Source organism: Diadema antillarum, unplaced genomic scaffold (assembly GCF_040938485.1).
Source record: "Diadema antillarum isolate AM-2024a unplaced genomic scaffold, OU_Dant_1.0 scf00000188, whole genome shotgun sequence".
NCBI classification, from domain to species: domain Eukaryota; kingdom Metazoa; phylum Echinodermata; class Echinoidea; order Diadematoida; family Diadematidae; genus Diadema; species Diadema antillarum.
In genome coordinates this window covers 963,374-981,347 of record NW_027271077.1, presented here as the reverse complement: position 1 = coordinate 981,347, position 17,974 = coordinate 963,374, and the positions used below count along the sequence as shown (strand labels likewise).

The 17,974-nt window shown below is 40.1% G+C and overlaps 1 protein-coding gene across 1 annotated transcript in view; it reads right to left on the bottom strand.

Annotated features, from left to right (window-relative positions):
• Positions 1-17,974, bottom strand: part of LOC139723385 (disheveled-associated activator of morphogenesis 1-A-like) — a 119,942-nt gene that overhangs the window by 32,996 nt on the left and 68,972 nt on the right. Inside the window, exon 7 of the mRNA XM_071634632.1 lies at positions 12,370-12,567. Within this exon, the coding sequence (XP_071490733.1) occupies positions 12,370-12,567 (198 nt within the window). The remainder of the gene's footprint in view (positions 1-12,369; positions 12,568-17,974) is intronic.

The following is a 17,974-nucleotide window of genomic DNA, read 5'->3' as shown; positions in this document are numbered from 1 at the left end:
TACCCCTTTCACATCTTTGATGGGTTTCCTTTAAAAAAACACCATCAACTAAACATACATGTATAGACATCAAAATTATGTCACCTGTTTCAAATTTCCCATATCTTTTTTAGAACCATGGAAATGGGTCTATTTCCCCCCTTGCGGTTGACATTTAGTTGCAAGCCTAGTATATCTACTAGAAATGTAAGATGTATCGTGCAATATATTGTTCTAGTCAAATTCAACCTAACTGCGATGTACCGTAGGTGCAGGTGTGAAAGAGCCCTAACAGTGCATATTCACTTAGCTGGAGTTTGTCCTAACCTCAAAATTCTGCTCAATGTCATGATAACACTGACACATCACATTAATAAGTCTGATATCTGAGGCTACAAGTTGAGAGGTGTAAAATGAGAAATAAAAAGTGTAAAACGAGAAATGAAAAAAAAAGGAAAGAAAGAAGAGAGACTGTCCATATCGGAAGATGACTGATCATCCTTATCTTCCTGTCTTGTGTTGATGTGGTTTGGGGCATCCCTAATCACTAACAGGTGTTCCCTGATCCCTCGCCATAGCAACCAACTCCCACTCATGTCCTCCTATGGATGTCCAACCAGACACCTCATGTTCCTCCTACACTAGCCCCAGGTGAATCAAAGAAGGGGAAGGGGGGGGGGGGGGGAGGTTTCCCACCCCCTCTGAAATGGCCCCCTCGGAGTCCATGTTTATTAGTGTAACTATGGCATATCCCATGCGGCCATTCTATTTCTGCTCCTGACATGACATCATACGTCACTTGCTCCATAAAACTGCTAGGTCGTGTGAATAGTCTCCCCGCAGAGTGTTATAAATCACTGCTTATCTGTAGGTACAGAGGGGTGATAAACTGTAGGGATTAATCAATGCTTGCTTGGTCTCACAGGGAAGGATGCATATTGGCTTGCACTCTCCGGTGCACCAAAATTACGGAATATAAAACATTGTTGATTTTCAAGTAACAGTGCAGAGACGGCAAAGATTCAGGTTTGATAGTGCAACAAAAATCTACATAATGCTTCTTCCACATCATAAAATGGTGCACAGTATAAAGAGAAAAAGTCTTATACAACTGCTTTGTTTTTCTTTACACACACACACACACACACAAAAAAAAGAGTACAATATATTGGCAGGTTTCACTTCAACAGCTACTTATATCAGCGATGAGACAGAGTTTCTTGAGGAACTCATTACACTCATGCAAAGAATTTTTGAAAGTAAGAGTTTAATTCTAAATTTGAAACATTTTGACAAATAAGCCTTATGCATGTAGTTTGAAAAGGTCAAGATGTTTATTTATTGGTTTTGAGGAAGATTTGATGACAGATCTTGCTTGGTTTCAGCAATCTTGAGATAATGGTGTCCTAGCTTCCTGGGTCTGAGGTTCAAAGATTCTTTCAGACACTATGAAGGAATCATAAAGGACTCTATTCCTTTTCCTAATCCGGAGGGCAAGGCATGAAATTACTTTTGCAAAGACCCGTCCGTCCGTCCGTCGCATGAAGGAGCAGAGCTGCTATTTTCATCTCACATCAAACCTGGATTGTCCCTGAAATCATACTTCCTGTAGCCAGGCCACCCCTGGGATCGGGATCTCAACTCATCCATGGACAGTGGTCATGCCACAGTTCCACTTCCCTCCACAAACACGCCACTGCCACCAACCAAAGCCGAGGAGGGACGAGGCAATGCCTGCTTGGTTGCCCAACCTTCGACACGTAGCTGCTCTCTCTTGGAGGCAGTGAGCCTTCCCAGCTACATGTACCACCAAATCTGATCCGCAGACAGGAGTGCTGCTGCCCTGAATATCATCATACTGGAAAGACAACTTGGGCTAGTTTCACATCAAATTGCCTTCTGGACTCACTGAAGAAATATGGTATTCTTCCAAAAGATCTTTTGTTACATTTTTGAAGTGTTTTGCAGCCATGTTCCACTTATCCTACATTGCAAAATCTATCCTTTTCCCCTCCAAAAAAGGAATGAGGATGAGGCAATTTATGTGGAATGTCTGCCAAATGAGCCAATGTTGCAAGCTCCATATTTCTGTTCAAGACCCTAGAAAGTTTAATTGATAAGACATTTAATTAATGTGATGTGTCATTGTCATCCCCTAAACTAAAGAACTGGTTGGCATAACCCTGTTTCTATGCACATTGTTATTTTTTTTTTTTTTGACGTCAAAAGACACACTCTCCTCAAGCAAAAATATGCCATGTGGTTACTTCATTTCTCTTTTTAAAAACTGATAATGGCAAAATGTACTGCAGAAGGACATAACTGCTACGGGATGGTGTGCATTACCTTGTCCTATGCCTATGCTCCTTGACCTTTTCACTCAAAGTTACCCAAAATTGTCAGTTTCCTACTCAATCCCCTTCCATATAAAGGAGCAAAGAAATCCCACGAGACTGTAACCTCCTAAAACCCAAATCCCAGGTCTGATCCTGTGCAATCTTCATGATGCTGAATAAGGTTCATCTCTGTGATATTAACCCACTGAGTACCACCCATCTTCAGATACAAAAGAACAGAGACAGTGAGCAACTGAAAGAATCAAACATTATCACACACACGAGAGAGGTCACAGCCAAAGTTAGCTCTTCCTGGCCTGAAACAAGAGGTCTATCTGGTACGAATTAAATTGTTGGCAAAATAATCTAACTTATGGCAAGGTCAACCATTTTGTATACCAATAATCTCTACAAAATTGATAGATATTACAAGTCATCTAAACAAAATGATGAGAACCTTACACCAAAAATTTCATTCTTCACTCCTATACAAAAAGTTACAGCTTACATCTGGCTCATTCCAATGCTTAAAAGAAAAATCATGTATAGACTAATTTGGCTGAGAGACAGTGGGTCTCTGTGGTTAGGGCTTGTTAGTATCATTATACAGTACTTCTCATTCATGCTTGAACATCCTTTCTGTGTTTCTGAAAGAAACCTGCATAGAAGTTCCCCTTCCTGGCTAAAATACACAGGGCCAATGTCCTGCCATAATTTGTCCCCCCCCCACCCTCCTTTCTGCAAGTGGCTCCATGTTGGGGGGGGGGGGGGCAGACACTTTACAGGTGAAAGATATTTGTTTAAAGATCATCTCTACAGTAATTTTCTACATACAGACTTCCTACGTAAGCACCGGCTGTTATTGTTGGCTACATTCTTGACAGGCATGTGCTTTTGTTTGGCTCACAGGCATCTAACGACCGCAATCTCATCGGACACATGCTCCTCCGGCAGATGACACTTTGACATTCACTATTCTTGATGACAAACACACAAAAGGTTACATGATAAAGCTGTCACATTCATCCCCTCCCCAAGACCCCTCCCCACTTTTTTTTTTTGTTCTTGCAGCTGGTGCTGACAGACGGTGACCCCCCACGACCTCCGCACATGGCAACAACTGTTCTAGCTTCCCTGCGCCGAGAACTGTAAGATGATACATGTAATGTTCATCCCTCTTATCACAACATCAAATTAAATGTTTAGGCAGACATGCTGATCAGTATGAGTCTTGATCTGGTGACTTAACTCTTTCTGTCTGTCAAAGAATCTTGCATTTCTTGTGCTTTTTTTCAAGATGAAATACACAAGTACGTTAACTGCAGTTCATCGTACTTAACTTGCTTTACTATCTGTGTCCATACATGAACATGATTGAACCAACAGTTGAGCACAAAAATATGTATATCTTGAATAAAGAGTTGTGAAGAATCAAAGGATAATGTTTTGTATTCCTTTCACCATTCTTGCTAGCACTATGGACCTCTCTCAATCTTTTCAAACAGTCTACAATTGGCTGAGAAGCTATTTTAAGCCACTGAACTATTCACTCTTTTTTTTTATCATTTAATGGGCTGGCAAGCTTCCACTGCTGACAGAAAAAAAAGGGACAAAATTATCCTTGGCATTGAGACTGTAGCCAATGTCAGCAAATCACCCTGAATAATCAGGCGCCAGAGATCAAAGAGAAAACAGCCAAGCGCCTGACTCGGTTAGCCCCGAAAATAGTCCCCACCAGAGCCGATTTGTAGGAGTCCATGGGGGCTTGGAATTTCCAGCAATTACCTCTACTCAGGAGTAATCATTCATCATGGCGGTAACGGGAGAAGGGGGAGGAGGTTAATGAAGGGGGGGAGAAGAAGGACGAATTGACACCTCATGAACAATGGCCGATCGACAGAATGTGGAATAATTCAGGTAGCACAAACGGACAAAGAGCTTGAGTGGAAGTTTTGCCTGCCTCAAGGGATGGCACGGAGCACTGTCTTCTGCGCTTTAAATATAGCACATTGTTACACTTCTGGATCATGTGGATGGAGTCTTTGTGATACTCATCTTACACCTGTCCCCTAATACAATGTGGGAGCAAAAAAGGCACTTCTACACCACATTCAAGACCACTTCCATAAAGACAGTAAAGTCAGGAGAACAGAATAGGAGAAGTCTCATCAATTATGGGATATGAAATGAAAATTTAAGTTACTGAATTTATAAAATTTTCCACTTTTTTACTGTGCATTGATATTCATCATAACCAGGGCGGTGAGTTGGCTCAGTCGGTAGCGCGTCTGCCTCCAATCACGCGGCCCGGGTTCGAACCCGAGTCTGGACTGAGCAATGTTGTGTGTAAGCATACCGTCCCCTCTAGCAAGAGGCAAAACACTCTGTCCCTCGGATAGGACATAAAATGGAGGTCCCGTGTATAAGAGAGTAACAACTCATGCACGTAAAAGATCCCGCTTCATTTATTCATCGCAAAGAGCAGGGTGTTTAACCCGGCGAAGTGGTCCCACCTCACATCCAACTGGACCCCATGGAAGACCAGCTTAACGTAGCTGAATATGGGCTATCCAGCCATCTCTCAGATGGAAATGAACAAACAAACAAAGAAACAAACAATAGGAGAAGTCTCATCAATTATGGGATATGAAATGAAAATTTAAGTTGCAGAATTTATAAAATTTTCCACTTCTTCACTGTGCATTGATATTCATCATAACCACATGCATAAATTTGAAGAGGTAATGGTTTCATCTATGTGCACTTACAATTCTCCCATTGGTTTGTTTATACAAATAATACAGAAATCTAGAAATTTCTAGTCCATAATTTAGCAACTGCAACTTCCCTATGAGAAGTATTTGTTGCTATACAGTGTACTCCCATTAAAACGAAGTCCTCAGGACCAACGGCTTTCTTTTGTCAAGAAAATAACAACATTTCATTATAACCAAATAGTATAGTATATTAAGATGATGAGACCTGAATCTTTATTTCTTTCTAACAAGAATTTCAGTATACACTTTTTGTAACTGTGTCTGTTATAATGGGAGTGCATTGTATCAGTATATGTGTGCAATAATTTTAGGTGAGGGACACAACTTCTTAATGCATTTCATGTCAAAAAAAGGAATTTAGGGAGATTTACGTTCAGGTCGATGGGATGCATGTTAAGTGATGACATCATCATATCCTCCACTTTGTGTACAGTTACCCGGTTGTTCTTAATGTTACTGCTACATAGAACCTTTCAAATTCCACAAGTGTCTTATGTTTGGTCCAAATTTTATGAAACTTCTACCATTGTGTCAGTCTGATCTTAATTCACTAACCCTTTCGGTGTCACGGACTTTAGACAGTGTGTAAAATGCTATGGGGTTTTCTGTGTCTATCAGTACTCAAAGCACACAATGGTTTATAGTCAACTTGAATATTCCCCCCTCCCTACCCCCCTCCAAAAAAAAAAAAAAGAAGAAGAGAAGGCAAGACAATAATGTGCAATACTGATGGAATCTTTGACACTATGGTATGGAGAGGGTTGAATGAGGAGTCATAAAGTTATCAAACAGCTGTGAGGACTCTCCTCACAAGATGTTCAGTCCTGGAAACAGTCTGCAAGAACTTTGTCGACAGGCCGGGCACAATGTGTGTGGCCTATCACATTCACATCCACTACCGCCAATTACCGCCTTCCTCCGATCTTAAAACGTCCAGACACGTCGCGGAGGTGTCGTCGAGTACAACTTGGGATTTTTCACTTTTTTATATCACACTCGATAGTGAGGACAAAGTACTTTGCAAGCCTTCTGTTTTGGGTTGCCATGGAAACATGACGGAAGGAATTATGGGAGGGGGAATGCAACAAATTCTCCAATGAAAGCCGAATAAAAACTATCTTAGAGGTGGTTGCCCTTTTCATACGACCTCCCGCATACAGTAATTTGCTAGTTATGAAGGAGCTCGTAAGATTGTAACTTGTCAAATCTAAGATCAAACATTCTCACTTGAAGATGAGACGAAGGAAGGGTACAAACATATGACATGTTACCCCTGGTTCACCTTTTGAATATGAGTCAGAACTACTTATTCAGGCTGACTGCGTGACAGCGAGAGTCATGATTTGTGACAAAATTTCACTTTCAGTGAACCCTTAGAGACAGAACCCCTCCCCCCTCACCTGAACATGCCATTCAAACATTGAATTATGTTGCTACACAACCACAATCAATGAAATGAGTTGATTTTGACAAGGAAGCAAGCTGGGAATGATTTAATGGCAGGTATGTGGGTGTTTGTCTACCAACACAAATTGTTCTTGGGTATGCTCGAAAGTCTCATCAATCAAAATAACGCTGCAATATAACTGCAACTTAATCAGCATGCTAGCACACTGATGTGTTCAAACTACTCAGTCCATCCATAAAGACAGCCCTAACCCAACCCCCTTCAGCTCCAACCCTCACCCACCAAGCACTCCCCCACCCCACCCCCATGATTTGCAAGTTCTGGCTATTTTCATGGTCTGTACAATGACAACTGTTGGAACATTATTTTCTCTTTCCTGCTTTCTTTTCTTCTTTTTTTGTTTTTGTTTTTGAGAGGGGCCCTCAGAGACCTGTCTCCTTGTCAATCATGTCAAAAATATCTCAAATAGTTTCCTCTCTATCTCTCCTTGTCTTTCCTCATCTTCCTCTGGTTAAAAGAGGCCACTATACACTTCAAGAAATTTCGGCTGTCAAGTGAGCGTCCCACTCCATTTGGGCTCCCATCACCAGCTGTCGGATCCTCGTGAGCAGAAGTCAACCACAACTTTTGCGAATCACGGCGAGAGTGATGCAAAACTTCTGACTCAAAGGCAACAGCCAATTAATTCATTTTACGGGCATTTTCCTCCACCAATGACCCTTCATAAAAGCCGGCCTGTTAAAAAAATTGCAAGGGAGGGCAAACAATTACCCCTTTATGTTGTTTGCTTGGTAAATCTTTACTATCAATTTGCAAGTATTACAATATCAAGTGGGATGTTATGTGACAATGACAATCAACTTTCCTTCCTGTTCAAGGTTCACACATCACATAAGGGTGTAATGCATTAAACAGTAAAAGAGCTTGGAAAAAAATTCCTCAATAAACTGCACTTACATGTGCATCATAACCAAGTATACTATTTCTCACAAAATGAAAAAGAAATGTGTAATCTCGATGTGACCAGAGCATAATCTATAAATTGTTCCTGGTAGAAGTTTCATAATACTAAGAATTACCCAGCAAAAAGCATTGAAATCATGGATCATCTACATGTAATGCACTGATGCACCTATTTGAAAACACTCCCATCTTGCTCAAAGACCACAAAATATAGTTAGAATGTTTCTGGTTCATCCCATTAACAACCAATGACCCATGACATCACCAGTATAGTACAGACAAAGTCCATTTTGGAAGAAACTAGCTATCTTTTGTTTCTGTTATGATGGGCTATCACAGTCGACTATTCATTTGGTTGCTGGGACAGCAAGTTGAAAACAAACCTGAAATATTTGCTAAAGATGATAATGCAAACAAGTACCATCTCAACTGTGGGAATACATGAATACAATAAGTATTTTTCTCTCTTTTTCCACACAAAGGATTATGTTACAGTATCTTTTTGCTGTAAGGTCACTCGCATACATGTGTATGATCCCCTTGTTGAAGTGTAATTATGGTATTTCTTTGCTTTTGGTAATGGGCCCATTTTGACAGAACAAGATTTAAAGTCAATTGGAAATCCCTCAAATTCAATGCCTGATCAAAGACTAGTAATATTGCAGGTATTCATTACGGCCCTAAGTTAAAACTTGCTCACATGTCATCTTTTTAATTGGTCAGCGTGTTAATGGTTGACCAGTTGCTAGGCACACGTTGAGTGCAGAATGGGTAAAGTTGTGCTGATGCAATTCATGATCACCAGGGTGGAAAAAGGGGGGGGGGGGTTAGATGATGTGTAATTGAAGTGGATTCCCACTAAAGTGGCATGGGTCCTGTATCAGCACGTTTCTGATGTGCAGAGGAAAAAACAAACCACTCATCTGGTTGGCTCACAAAGTTCGCTTCCTATGGGATACACATGGCAAGATTCACGCTCTGTTTCCATTGTACAGCCTTTGTGGTAGACAACACTGGAAGATTATACAACCCATATATTCCTCTGAAATGTCATATAAAATTCAATTAGTGTCATTTCACTCTCACCTATCACAAACTTTTTTTTTAAAATTTGTCAAAATCTCGCACTAGTAAGAACTTCAACAATATGGGACCCTCTATCACGTCATCATGATATTGATTGGTTGAAAAACAGGAAATTGATTTCATCTCTTCACATCCCTTTCAAAGTCCAGAATGTTTTGAAACTCAAAAAACGTCTTCAGTTTTGACAAAGCATGTTGATACAAATGTAATTGTCCTAAATCAACCTATTGTGCTTGAATTCTATACTTCTTGTGCACTTAACTGCTTAAAACTTCACAACCAACTCTCTACACTATCATCTGGTAGCTTGCCCCCCTATATAAGAACAAAGTTTCATCGCTTTTAAACCGTTGGTTAGTTTTCATGCTTTATAGTCAATGCACTTTACGACTGGAGAGGTAAAAGTATGTGAAGGGGGAAATGTAATGCTTGGCTAATGGCTCAGAGAGACACCACTTTCATTAACATGAAACTAAAAGCAACTATTGAACAGGCAGAGGAATATATTCCTCAGTGGTGTAACTTGTTTAATCTGCTTTAATGGTAGCCCCTGTCTTACTCAAGGTGAATCTGTTTATAATCTGCTTCCTATTCAGACTTGCTATCCCTCTCCCCTCCCCCCCCCCCCCCCCCAACCACCTCCTGCTTCCAATCCCCACGGAGACGGAGGAACAGCCCGGGTATTCTGGGACTAGGTCAGATGGATACACACGGCGAGCAGACGGACGCATGTGACTCTAGCTGTCCGCTCTGCTCAAAGCGTTGCGGTCGATTTTCATTGGAGGGACCTCTTCTGCGTGCCTTCCGACCTGACTCACTGTCATCCCTGCTGCTGAACCTACTGTGACCCTTGAGACTAAGGAACCCCAATCCTGATCCTAAACTTCAGAGAAGCACCCTGTCCCTCTCTGGAAATATAGACTACATAATCTAAGAAGTATTTTGGTTGAAAAGAGCAAACTTTTTTTTTTCAGAAGTCCCATGGATATGAAAGTGAATTTGCGGCTTAAATTTCTCCCAATTCTTCAACCATGACCAATAGGGTGCATATTACACCATCTAAATCACTTCATCACTATACATGAATGCCATGATTTTGATCAAATTTGGAATAACAAACTCTGCACCTGAATCAATGGATTTTTCTGAATGAGGACAGTTTCTGTACAGTTAAATATTTTTTCTCATGGACAGTTCTGCAATAAAATGTTGAAATAACACATTGATAACCTAAGTAAAAAAAAAAAATGCTAAGAAGAATACCATGCACTGATTTTTTTCCCCATCAATCATAGAATTACCTCAACAATATCATCATGATTATTGTAAGACTATCCTGATATCCTCCCCCATAATCATTGCGGTGCAATGCTAATTACTCACAAGCCTCTTGGAGTACGGGTACCACACAAAAGTTGGGGGCAAAAATCGCACCTCTGACTCACTTCTTTCTGGGAAATGAGGCAGCGTCTTCCCCCATCCAACTCAAATAATCTAATTAGAATGATGCTCTCCCCTGTCACCCTCCCACCCTCATCTGGGCGGGGATCTTTCGCTGCGCTAATTAGTCCCACCACCTTTCGTTTGCGAAAGCTGTCAGCCCCAGGAAATATCTATTTTCATATCTGATGACGAATCTACTCTGATTCCCGCAGCGATCACTCGCATTTGAAACCTGAATTCCAACAATTCCTCACGCGTGACGGAAAAGTGTCTGGCAATATTACAGTATGTAAAGATTTCCAGAGAAACCTTGCATCATTCAACAATTGAAAATATGATTGAATATGGCATTATTTTTCATATATAAGTGACTACAAAATTGATTTCAGAAAATGAAGTAGGAATGAATTACAGAGACAGGGCAAGAACTTGTACAGTTTAGGTGCTCTTTATTATATTGATGTCTTTCATACTAAAGGAAAGAAGATTTGGGAGTTTATTTGGAATCAAATTTCCGTAAGTCTGGACAGGAGGGAAGAGGGATTGCCAGCCAATTGGGATTTGAAATATGACATATAATCAAAGTAGAGGGAAATAGCCACAAATTTTTCAAACACTGAAGGTTATTTCAATTGGCCAGTGTCCAGGACGTTGGATGGCTTCACCTTTGCATGCTGCCTCTTAGCAAGCCAGTTCTACAAAGGGCATGAATTGACAATCTCGTTGTAACTCTATTCAGCAACTGATCATGAACTGGTTGCTGCTACATTAATTCCATGTGTCAAAAGACCCCCCTCCTATTCATCGGGGCAAGGTGTGTGCCCACCCTGGGAATTACTGTCCATCTGACACATCGTCCATCCAACAAACGGGCAATGACCAATTACCACCAGTCCCGATTCAAACGGGGACGATATCCTCTGTCAGAAGGGAATGACACAACTGTCAATAACATGTTTACAAGTCCCACTACCCACAGGGGTATTGTCTAGACCTAGAAGATAATTCCATTACCTCCTCTTCACGTCACTGAATAGGACACAGCTTCACTAAGGGTTCCAGAATCAATGACGAAAGGGATATCACTGATTCGAAACATCCTATGCACTTGATAAAGAGGAATAAAAGTATATGCGCATAATACTATCTACCCTTTTTAAGAAAATATCTTATTTCATGCAAAATGTTCCACACAAGCAAAAGGATGTGAGCTTAATGTTTAATGCACGCAATAACATGTTTGCTCAATAATTAACTTCCCGGTCATGCGAAGAAAGAGTTTATTCTCGAAACAAAATATGAAAGAGGTCACTATGTCTGGGCAATGTGAGAAGGTGGATCAAGTTTTTGATGATCAGTCTCAGAATAATTCAGACGAGAGACCAAATATGATCATTTTGTGGTGTGGAAGAGTTCTAATACTGAGGAAGTCTTGCAGGGAGGTTGGGAGGATTTGTATCCGGAAAAATCCCAGCAACAGCACAGAAGCACTTCAGGACTAAGAGATCCTCCACACAGACTGCACATGACATGGATATCACTCGTCATCCAATCCAGGGTTTTGTGTTACTCGCCAGCGAACAGTATGTCCTTGTGTGAACGCAGACTGAAGGGCAGAGTTGATAAGTTCATAGATCAAGCTGAATTAAAAGGTTCTTTTATGGAATTCAGGCTTGACACAGATATGCTGCATTCAGGAATTGTAAGCATCCAAGTATAGAGTAAAGCCGCGAGTTGACATTTATGTGACTCTATCTTGACTTTCCCCTTTCCCTGGTAAATTTGTTCATTCAACTACACACAACAGTGACCCTTCAATTGAGCCTTAAGGATTCAGTTTCAATAAGCTGAGATGTCTTAAAGATAACAAAAAATGCACAGACTAAGAATAATAAAGAGGTTCTGGAAAGGAATCAAGCCTGCACCTGCTCGTGTTAGATGAGGTCTTGAGAACTAAGGATTAGAAGGACAAATATTTGCGCACTTTGCTAACTCTAGACTTCTAACATTTTGAGGCTTTCTTTATAATAGTTTGCATGCAGTTTAATCTCACACGTCATATTTTGAACGCCCAATGACAATGTTTATTTAACTCAGTCTCTTGATTACCCCCCCCCAGTATTTTCTCTCAAGTTCTCCTTCTCTTATTTTCTCTTTCATCAGCTCTTCCTACACTTGTAAATTTCCTTCTGCATTCTCTTACTGGCAATATCTTATTTGTCTATCATTTTGCTTTCTACCCATCTCCTTTCTTCCTTCCTTCATCATGATCCGAAACTCATGTTTTCCTTTTTCCTTCCTCGCTTTGTCTTCATATTCCCTCTTTCCTTCTTCCATTCCATTACAGATGGAAGGATGAGACAATCAATCTACAAACCTGAAATCTCGTCCTCTCCGAGGCGAAGAGCTGGTAGTGGCACATGGCATCCAGGACTTTCTTGTGACCCCCTGGCACCAGACACACCGCACCCATGATTTCCAGTACGGCGATCTTGGTCTTGATGTTCTCCGTGATCATACTCTGTGAGATGACATTGATGGCCGTTGGGTGGGCCAGCACGTTGGCTCGTCCAAGCTGTGGAGGAGAGAGAGAGAATACGAACAAAACGTACAGTAGGGGGATTAGAATTTGATTAGACTTGAATTGATTTGTTTAACAGGACTGCTTAGGGAGCAGCGAATGCTTGTAACCAAGCAACCATGGGACAGACAGGTGACCTACATGTTGTACAGTCATTTTCAAAGGACTAGGCACTAGGGATGAAGTTCCTTGCCTAGGGACACAACTGCTGCAGCCAGGGGACTTGAATCAGGGACCTTGTGATTGAAGGTCCATGGTCTTAACCACTGAGCCTCAACAGTTCCTCTAGAAGAGACAGGCATGTGTCAATTCCTGATATTACATGTAACTATCCAAAAAGGATTGTATGGAGGCCTTAAGAACTTAATGTAGGTGAAGACAAATTTTGCAAAGTACATTTATGTGTATTCTTTTAATTCTGGCCATTTCTTCCCAGAAGACTACATAGTAACATTCCTCGCTTTAAGCAGAATATGGCCAGTGAGTGTAGTAATTTGTGTCAGTGTTTACTTCATATATTTTCAGATGTTACAAGAAATGATTACAAAGAGAGTTTCCGCAGTTGGCAGCAAAAATTTCAGCTTCTCTTCACTGCTGACACAACGCATTTTGTTTTAACAGATACACAGAATATCATGAAAAGAAATATTTATTTACACGTGAGTACATGTATGTGAATTTGTCATTCTAAGTATCATAATTTCTGAAGATGTGAGAGCCGAAACAGCCAGGTAAAGCAAGCACACTTATAAAAATATAAAGGATAACTTTGCGGTCATGAATCTGTGATGCAATTTGCCATTTTAGAATATATCGATCTGTCATTTTTCACTCACAGAATACTGACATGTATGCAATCGTAAATCTTTGTCCTTACTTATGCCCTCTGAGAATTAGCATCATATGGACGAGGGATGCTAGGAGCATGCTTCATTACACAGTAGCAGAAAATTGTTGTAGTATCATCAAAATAAGAGGTGAGAAGCTGCCACATGGCTGCTAACTTCACACCTTACTAAGCACAGGGATGTACAGCATCACCTTGCTAAAGCTTTCGACCAATGGAATGCGCCCCACCTGCTCAGCTGGTATCACCTCTGCGTGCCACCATTATGATGCTGTGAAAACACAAGGCTGGGGCAGGATTTGTTTCCTACATATACTCGGGCTCATGAGAATTCTAGATACTTTTATCAAAATGGTGTTATTGTGTATGTGTGTGTGTGCCTGTGTGTGTGTGTGCACCAGTGGGTGCATGTTTGTTCGTATATTTATTTCTGCAATGCTATTCTTTCAAGTCTGCTTGTTTGTCTATCTGTAGGGGGCCTATAAAATGCATTAGTTGTATCCCCTCTCCTTTTCACACTTCTGTGCACAAACACCTTTTCACACCAGAGAATCCCCAAACAAACTTATTGCAGGAAAAAAAAACCCCAAAAACAAAACTACCCACTGTATGCTTGTAACATTAATGAGTTTTCACTACAAATAAATGATGGATGATTTAAGACAGCATGCCAAATGAAGTGCGCTTTAGAAAAAAAAAAGACTGTAAGTTTATATTGCGCAGATTCTATAGGAATACACTCAACCGGGCACAATGATATAATCAAAATAAAACAGAGAAAAACATATTTTTAAACAAATAACATAAATCATATCTTAACTGAAAATCAAAGAATATAATGACACAGCATAAAAAGGTACTGATGTGCAGAATGTCAAGAAGCTAAGGAATATTATACAGTTCTGTCCGAGAGGCGACTGTCATGGACACTGCAAAGTTGACATAAACATAACATAACGAGTAACGAAATCTCAAATCACAATAGACTGTAACAAAATGTGTTAAAGGCTCTTCAACAAGATATACAGAATAATGCACATGACTAGAATCTTCCTATCATTTCAGGCGAGTAAAGCACAGTGTTCAACTTAATTTAAATGAAATAATTGGAAAATATTTCCTTTCCTTTATTCCCCCTATTGATATGAATGGGTTTTATGATGATGAATAACAATCCAGAACATAACATCTATGCATCGTGGCAGGTTCAAGTTAAATGAAACGGGAAACTAGCAACTGACGTTCTCACACAGGGCATGACTCAGACCTCATTCCAAAAGTGAAATCATGGAATATGTTGCACGCCACAATTCTTTTCTGACAAATCTTGGTAGAAATAGGAACGGTTGGAATTTCCAGAAGTCTTGAGGCAGACACGAGGAAATGGCCACTAATGATTTCTTAGCCGTGACATTGAGAATTCCCTGACCTCCTTTCAAAGCCGCTTTTCCCATCCCAAATCCTAGCGTAACTAACCGTCTTCTCTAATTAGTTTAGGAAACTCTGACCAAATTTCAATCAATAGCAAAAGCAGCCATGTACAATTATCATAGCGTGTACGGAGCTCTCCTTGAAAATGTGGAAGAAAAAAGGAAAATCGGTAGACATGTGGTAATACGTGAGTCATAGTGCCCTGTATTTGGTCCCTATTTTTTTTCCCCTTTTCCTTTTTTTGTTCTTTTTATATTGGCCAGGATTGTCGTTGGAGCAGGAAACCCATTTAGGGACTACTAAGAATATCAGTGAGTAATAGATGCACCATGTTTCCATAAATTATGCGCAAATCATGTCATCGGGTTCTTTGTTTCATGCAGGTTTTTGTAAGGACCACTAATGGTCTCACTCATTACATCCCCATAAAATGATGTTCCCATCCTGAATTTTACTGTTTGTGGATCTCTATAATGTACTCATTAGAATTAACATAATTTCTTCCTGTGCTGGACATATCGCCACTTAAATGTTTCTTTGTGTGATTTTGGTAAGACTTTTTTTTTATGTGTGTGTTCATGTAGCAAAAATTAAGAAGATTACAGATTTGATTAAATTTGTAAAAAAAGGAACAAAAAAATCCTCTGGATAGTTCCATACATGAGAATGAAAAGTCTAAATTTAGAATAGATCAATCATGAGTTAGAAGAAGTACAAATGTGGCAAACATACACAGTACCCTCTTTTATAGAAAATCCTGACACTCCTGTCTCCATTTATTTCATTTTCATTTTGTGTAACGTGTACAGTACAGTCATAGTGTATTCCTTTGTAATGTTCATTCTGGTTTCTGTTTCATGTTTGTAATGTATATGATATGTATCCTATATTCATTACCTGGTCGAATGAATAATAATAATAATAATAATAATAATAATAATATCTCTTTAATACATGTGTACATTCCCGAACATTAGGTACATCTTTTTTTTCTCTTTTGGGTTGTTGTTACTTTCTTTCTTTGTATGTTTTCCTCAAGACTGGTGTATATGGACTCTGGATATGGACGCAGGTGGGTGGGGGAACACCCCCAGTCTGGGAGCCAGGCTAAGCCACAAGGGGGGTCTGTAGAGATGATAATCTCCATAGGGGTTATTCTTAGTCCCTTGTGTCTGCCTTTCCTCCCCCGACGGACAGGATGTAGCAATCTGCAGAGTATCGACGGTCCCAGGGGGGCTGTTCACATCCTCAAACACCATACAACCTCCTCACTGACAACATGAATCTGTCTTCAGCAGGAGCAGAATCTTTGAAAGGAACTCCAGTTTTCTTCAATCTCTGCTACTGTTCTTGCATCCTCTAGCTGTTCCGAGGTATGTTTAAGAAAAGAAGCGACTGTGTATCACCCCCCTCCCCCATGATGCTAATGAGAGGAGGAAATGCTTTGAAGGCATCTTGTCAGACAGACCTGACAACACATCTCTCCTCTTTTGATTTTGAGATGAAAGGAGGATCCCGCAACCATCAAAGTTTTCTGGGCGAATGATGAATGCCCTTCTCTTCCTCTCAAGTGGATCACTTCAAAGTAATTTTCCATTCATTCCCCCTCATCTAACAGTTTTATCTCCTAATAGGCATACAAATGTAGCTGACTGTGTAGCTCATTTTGCCTTCCTTGCCCCCTTTGTATTTCTGGTCTGAGACAGAAAATGGCCTGAAGGTACCCTGCAATTAATTTCAACTCTCTTTTTCGACAAATCTATGTAGACAGACTGAACTAAAACAAATAAACAAAAAGAAGTGACTTGCCATAGGCTTTATCTTAAGTTGATAAAGACATTGATTTAACTAAATTGCATCAAGAGATACAGTATAATGCCGAAAGACACCCCTTATAATTCTTTCCTTTCTTTAAGTTTCAGTTGACATATCATATCTGTTATCTCTGTCGAACCCACAAAATATTTCACGGCCCTGTTGCATAAAGATGAATTGCATGATGGGATACCAAACATGATACTGCCCTTGGCAAATCAGAATTCGACATTCAGAGCTTTGAATGTGGTATTCTAGATTTAGAAGTCTAGTCCAACTTTAAAACAAATGGAAGATAAAACATAGTCTAATGTGAACGCAACCACCCTAGACATGGCTGTGTGGCTCATTTGACTATCACAAAGCGCTGTTTACAGATACCATCTCAGACACCTGCTGAAGACTTCAGGTTCGGTTTCCTGCCCCACGACAAACCAGCAAACCTCAAGACAGCCACTGTCTTGCCTTGAGACAGGAAGAAACGCAGCACCGATATCTGCAGGTGAACCGTATCACTTTCGGAAGAATCCGGCTGAGTTTGTGCGAGAATGTATTCTACATCAAATTAAACGTGGCCGCATGTAGCCAATGTACTTTTATTTAAAAGTCTCTCACAATAACAACTTGAGCTCTCTACAGTTCAGCACTTATCCTCTTTTCACTCTTCTACAATCGATTTTTAAATAATTTTTTTCTTGAATTGCGCATTATTTCTTTAAACACATCTTCCTTGAATTCACATTTGCAACATTAACAAAACTGTGATAACTGGGGGGCATTTCATGAAGCATTTGGTCCAACAACTTTGTGGGACAAATTTGCTCTTAGCCAATCAGATGCAAGGATTTAAGTAGCTTTTAACAGTTTGTCAGAAGAAATATCTGACAAAACGCTTCATGAAATGCCCCCCTGATCTGCATAGTAATCTTATTGGTCTGTTGTATGTGGATTTGATACAGCCTGATATAAAATAAGGCAAACAATGTGCTCAAAGGGTGACCTGATATTCTCATAACTGGGGTCACCTTGGGTGTGTAAACACTATCAATCTTTCATGAGGTATGAGGCAATTATTGAATTATTCAAGAAACCTTGATTTCTTCTTGCATTATTCATGAGTTTCCTAACATGCATCATTCATGAGCTGAGGAGGATCACTCAATGAGTTTTGAATACTCAATGGGGTTCATATACTACATGTACATGCACTCTGATAAATTCCAAAAGCTTGATCAGATTATTTACTGAAATATTAATGAGCTCTGATACAGCCAATGGCTGATGTAGGAATCAAAGCTTACTCAATAA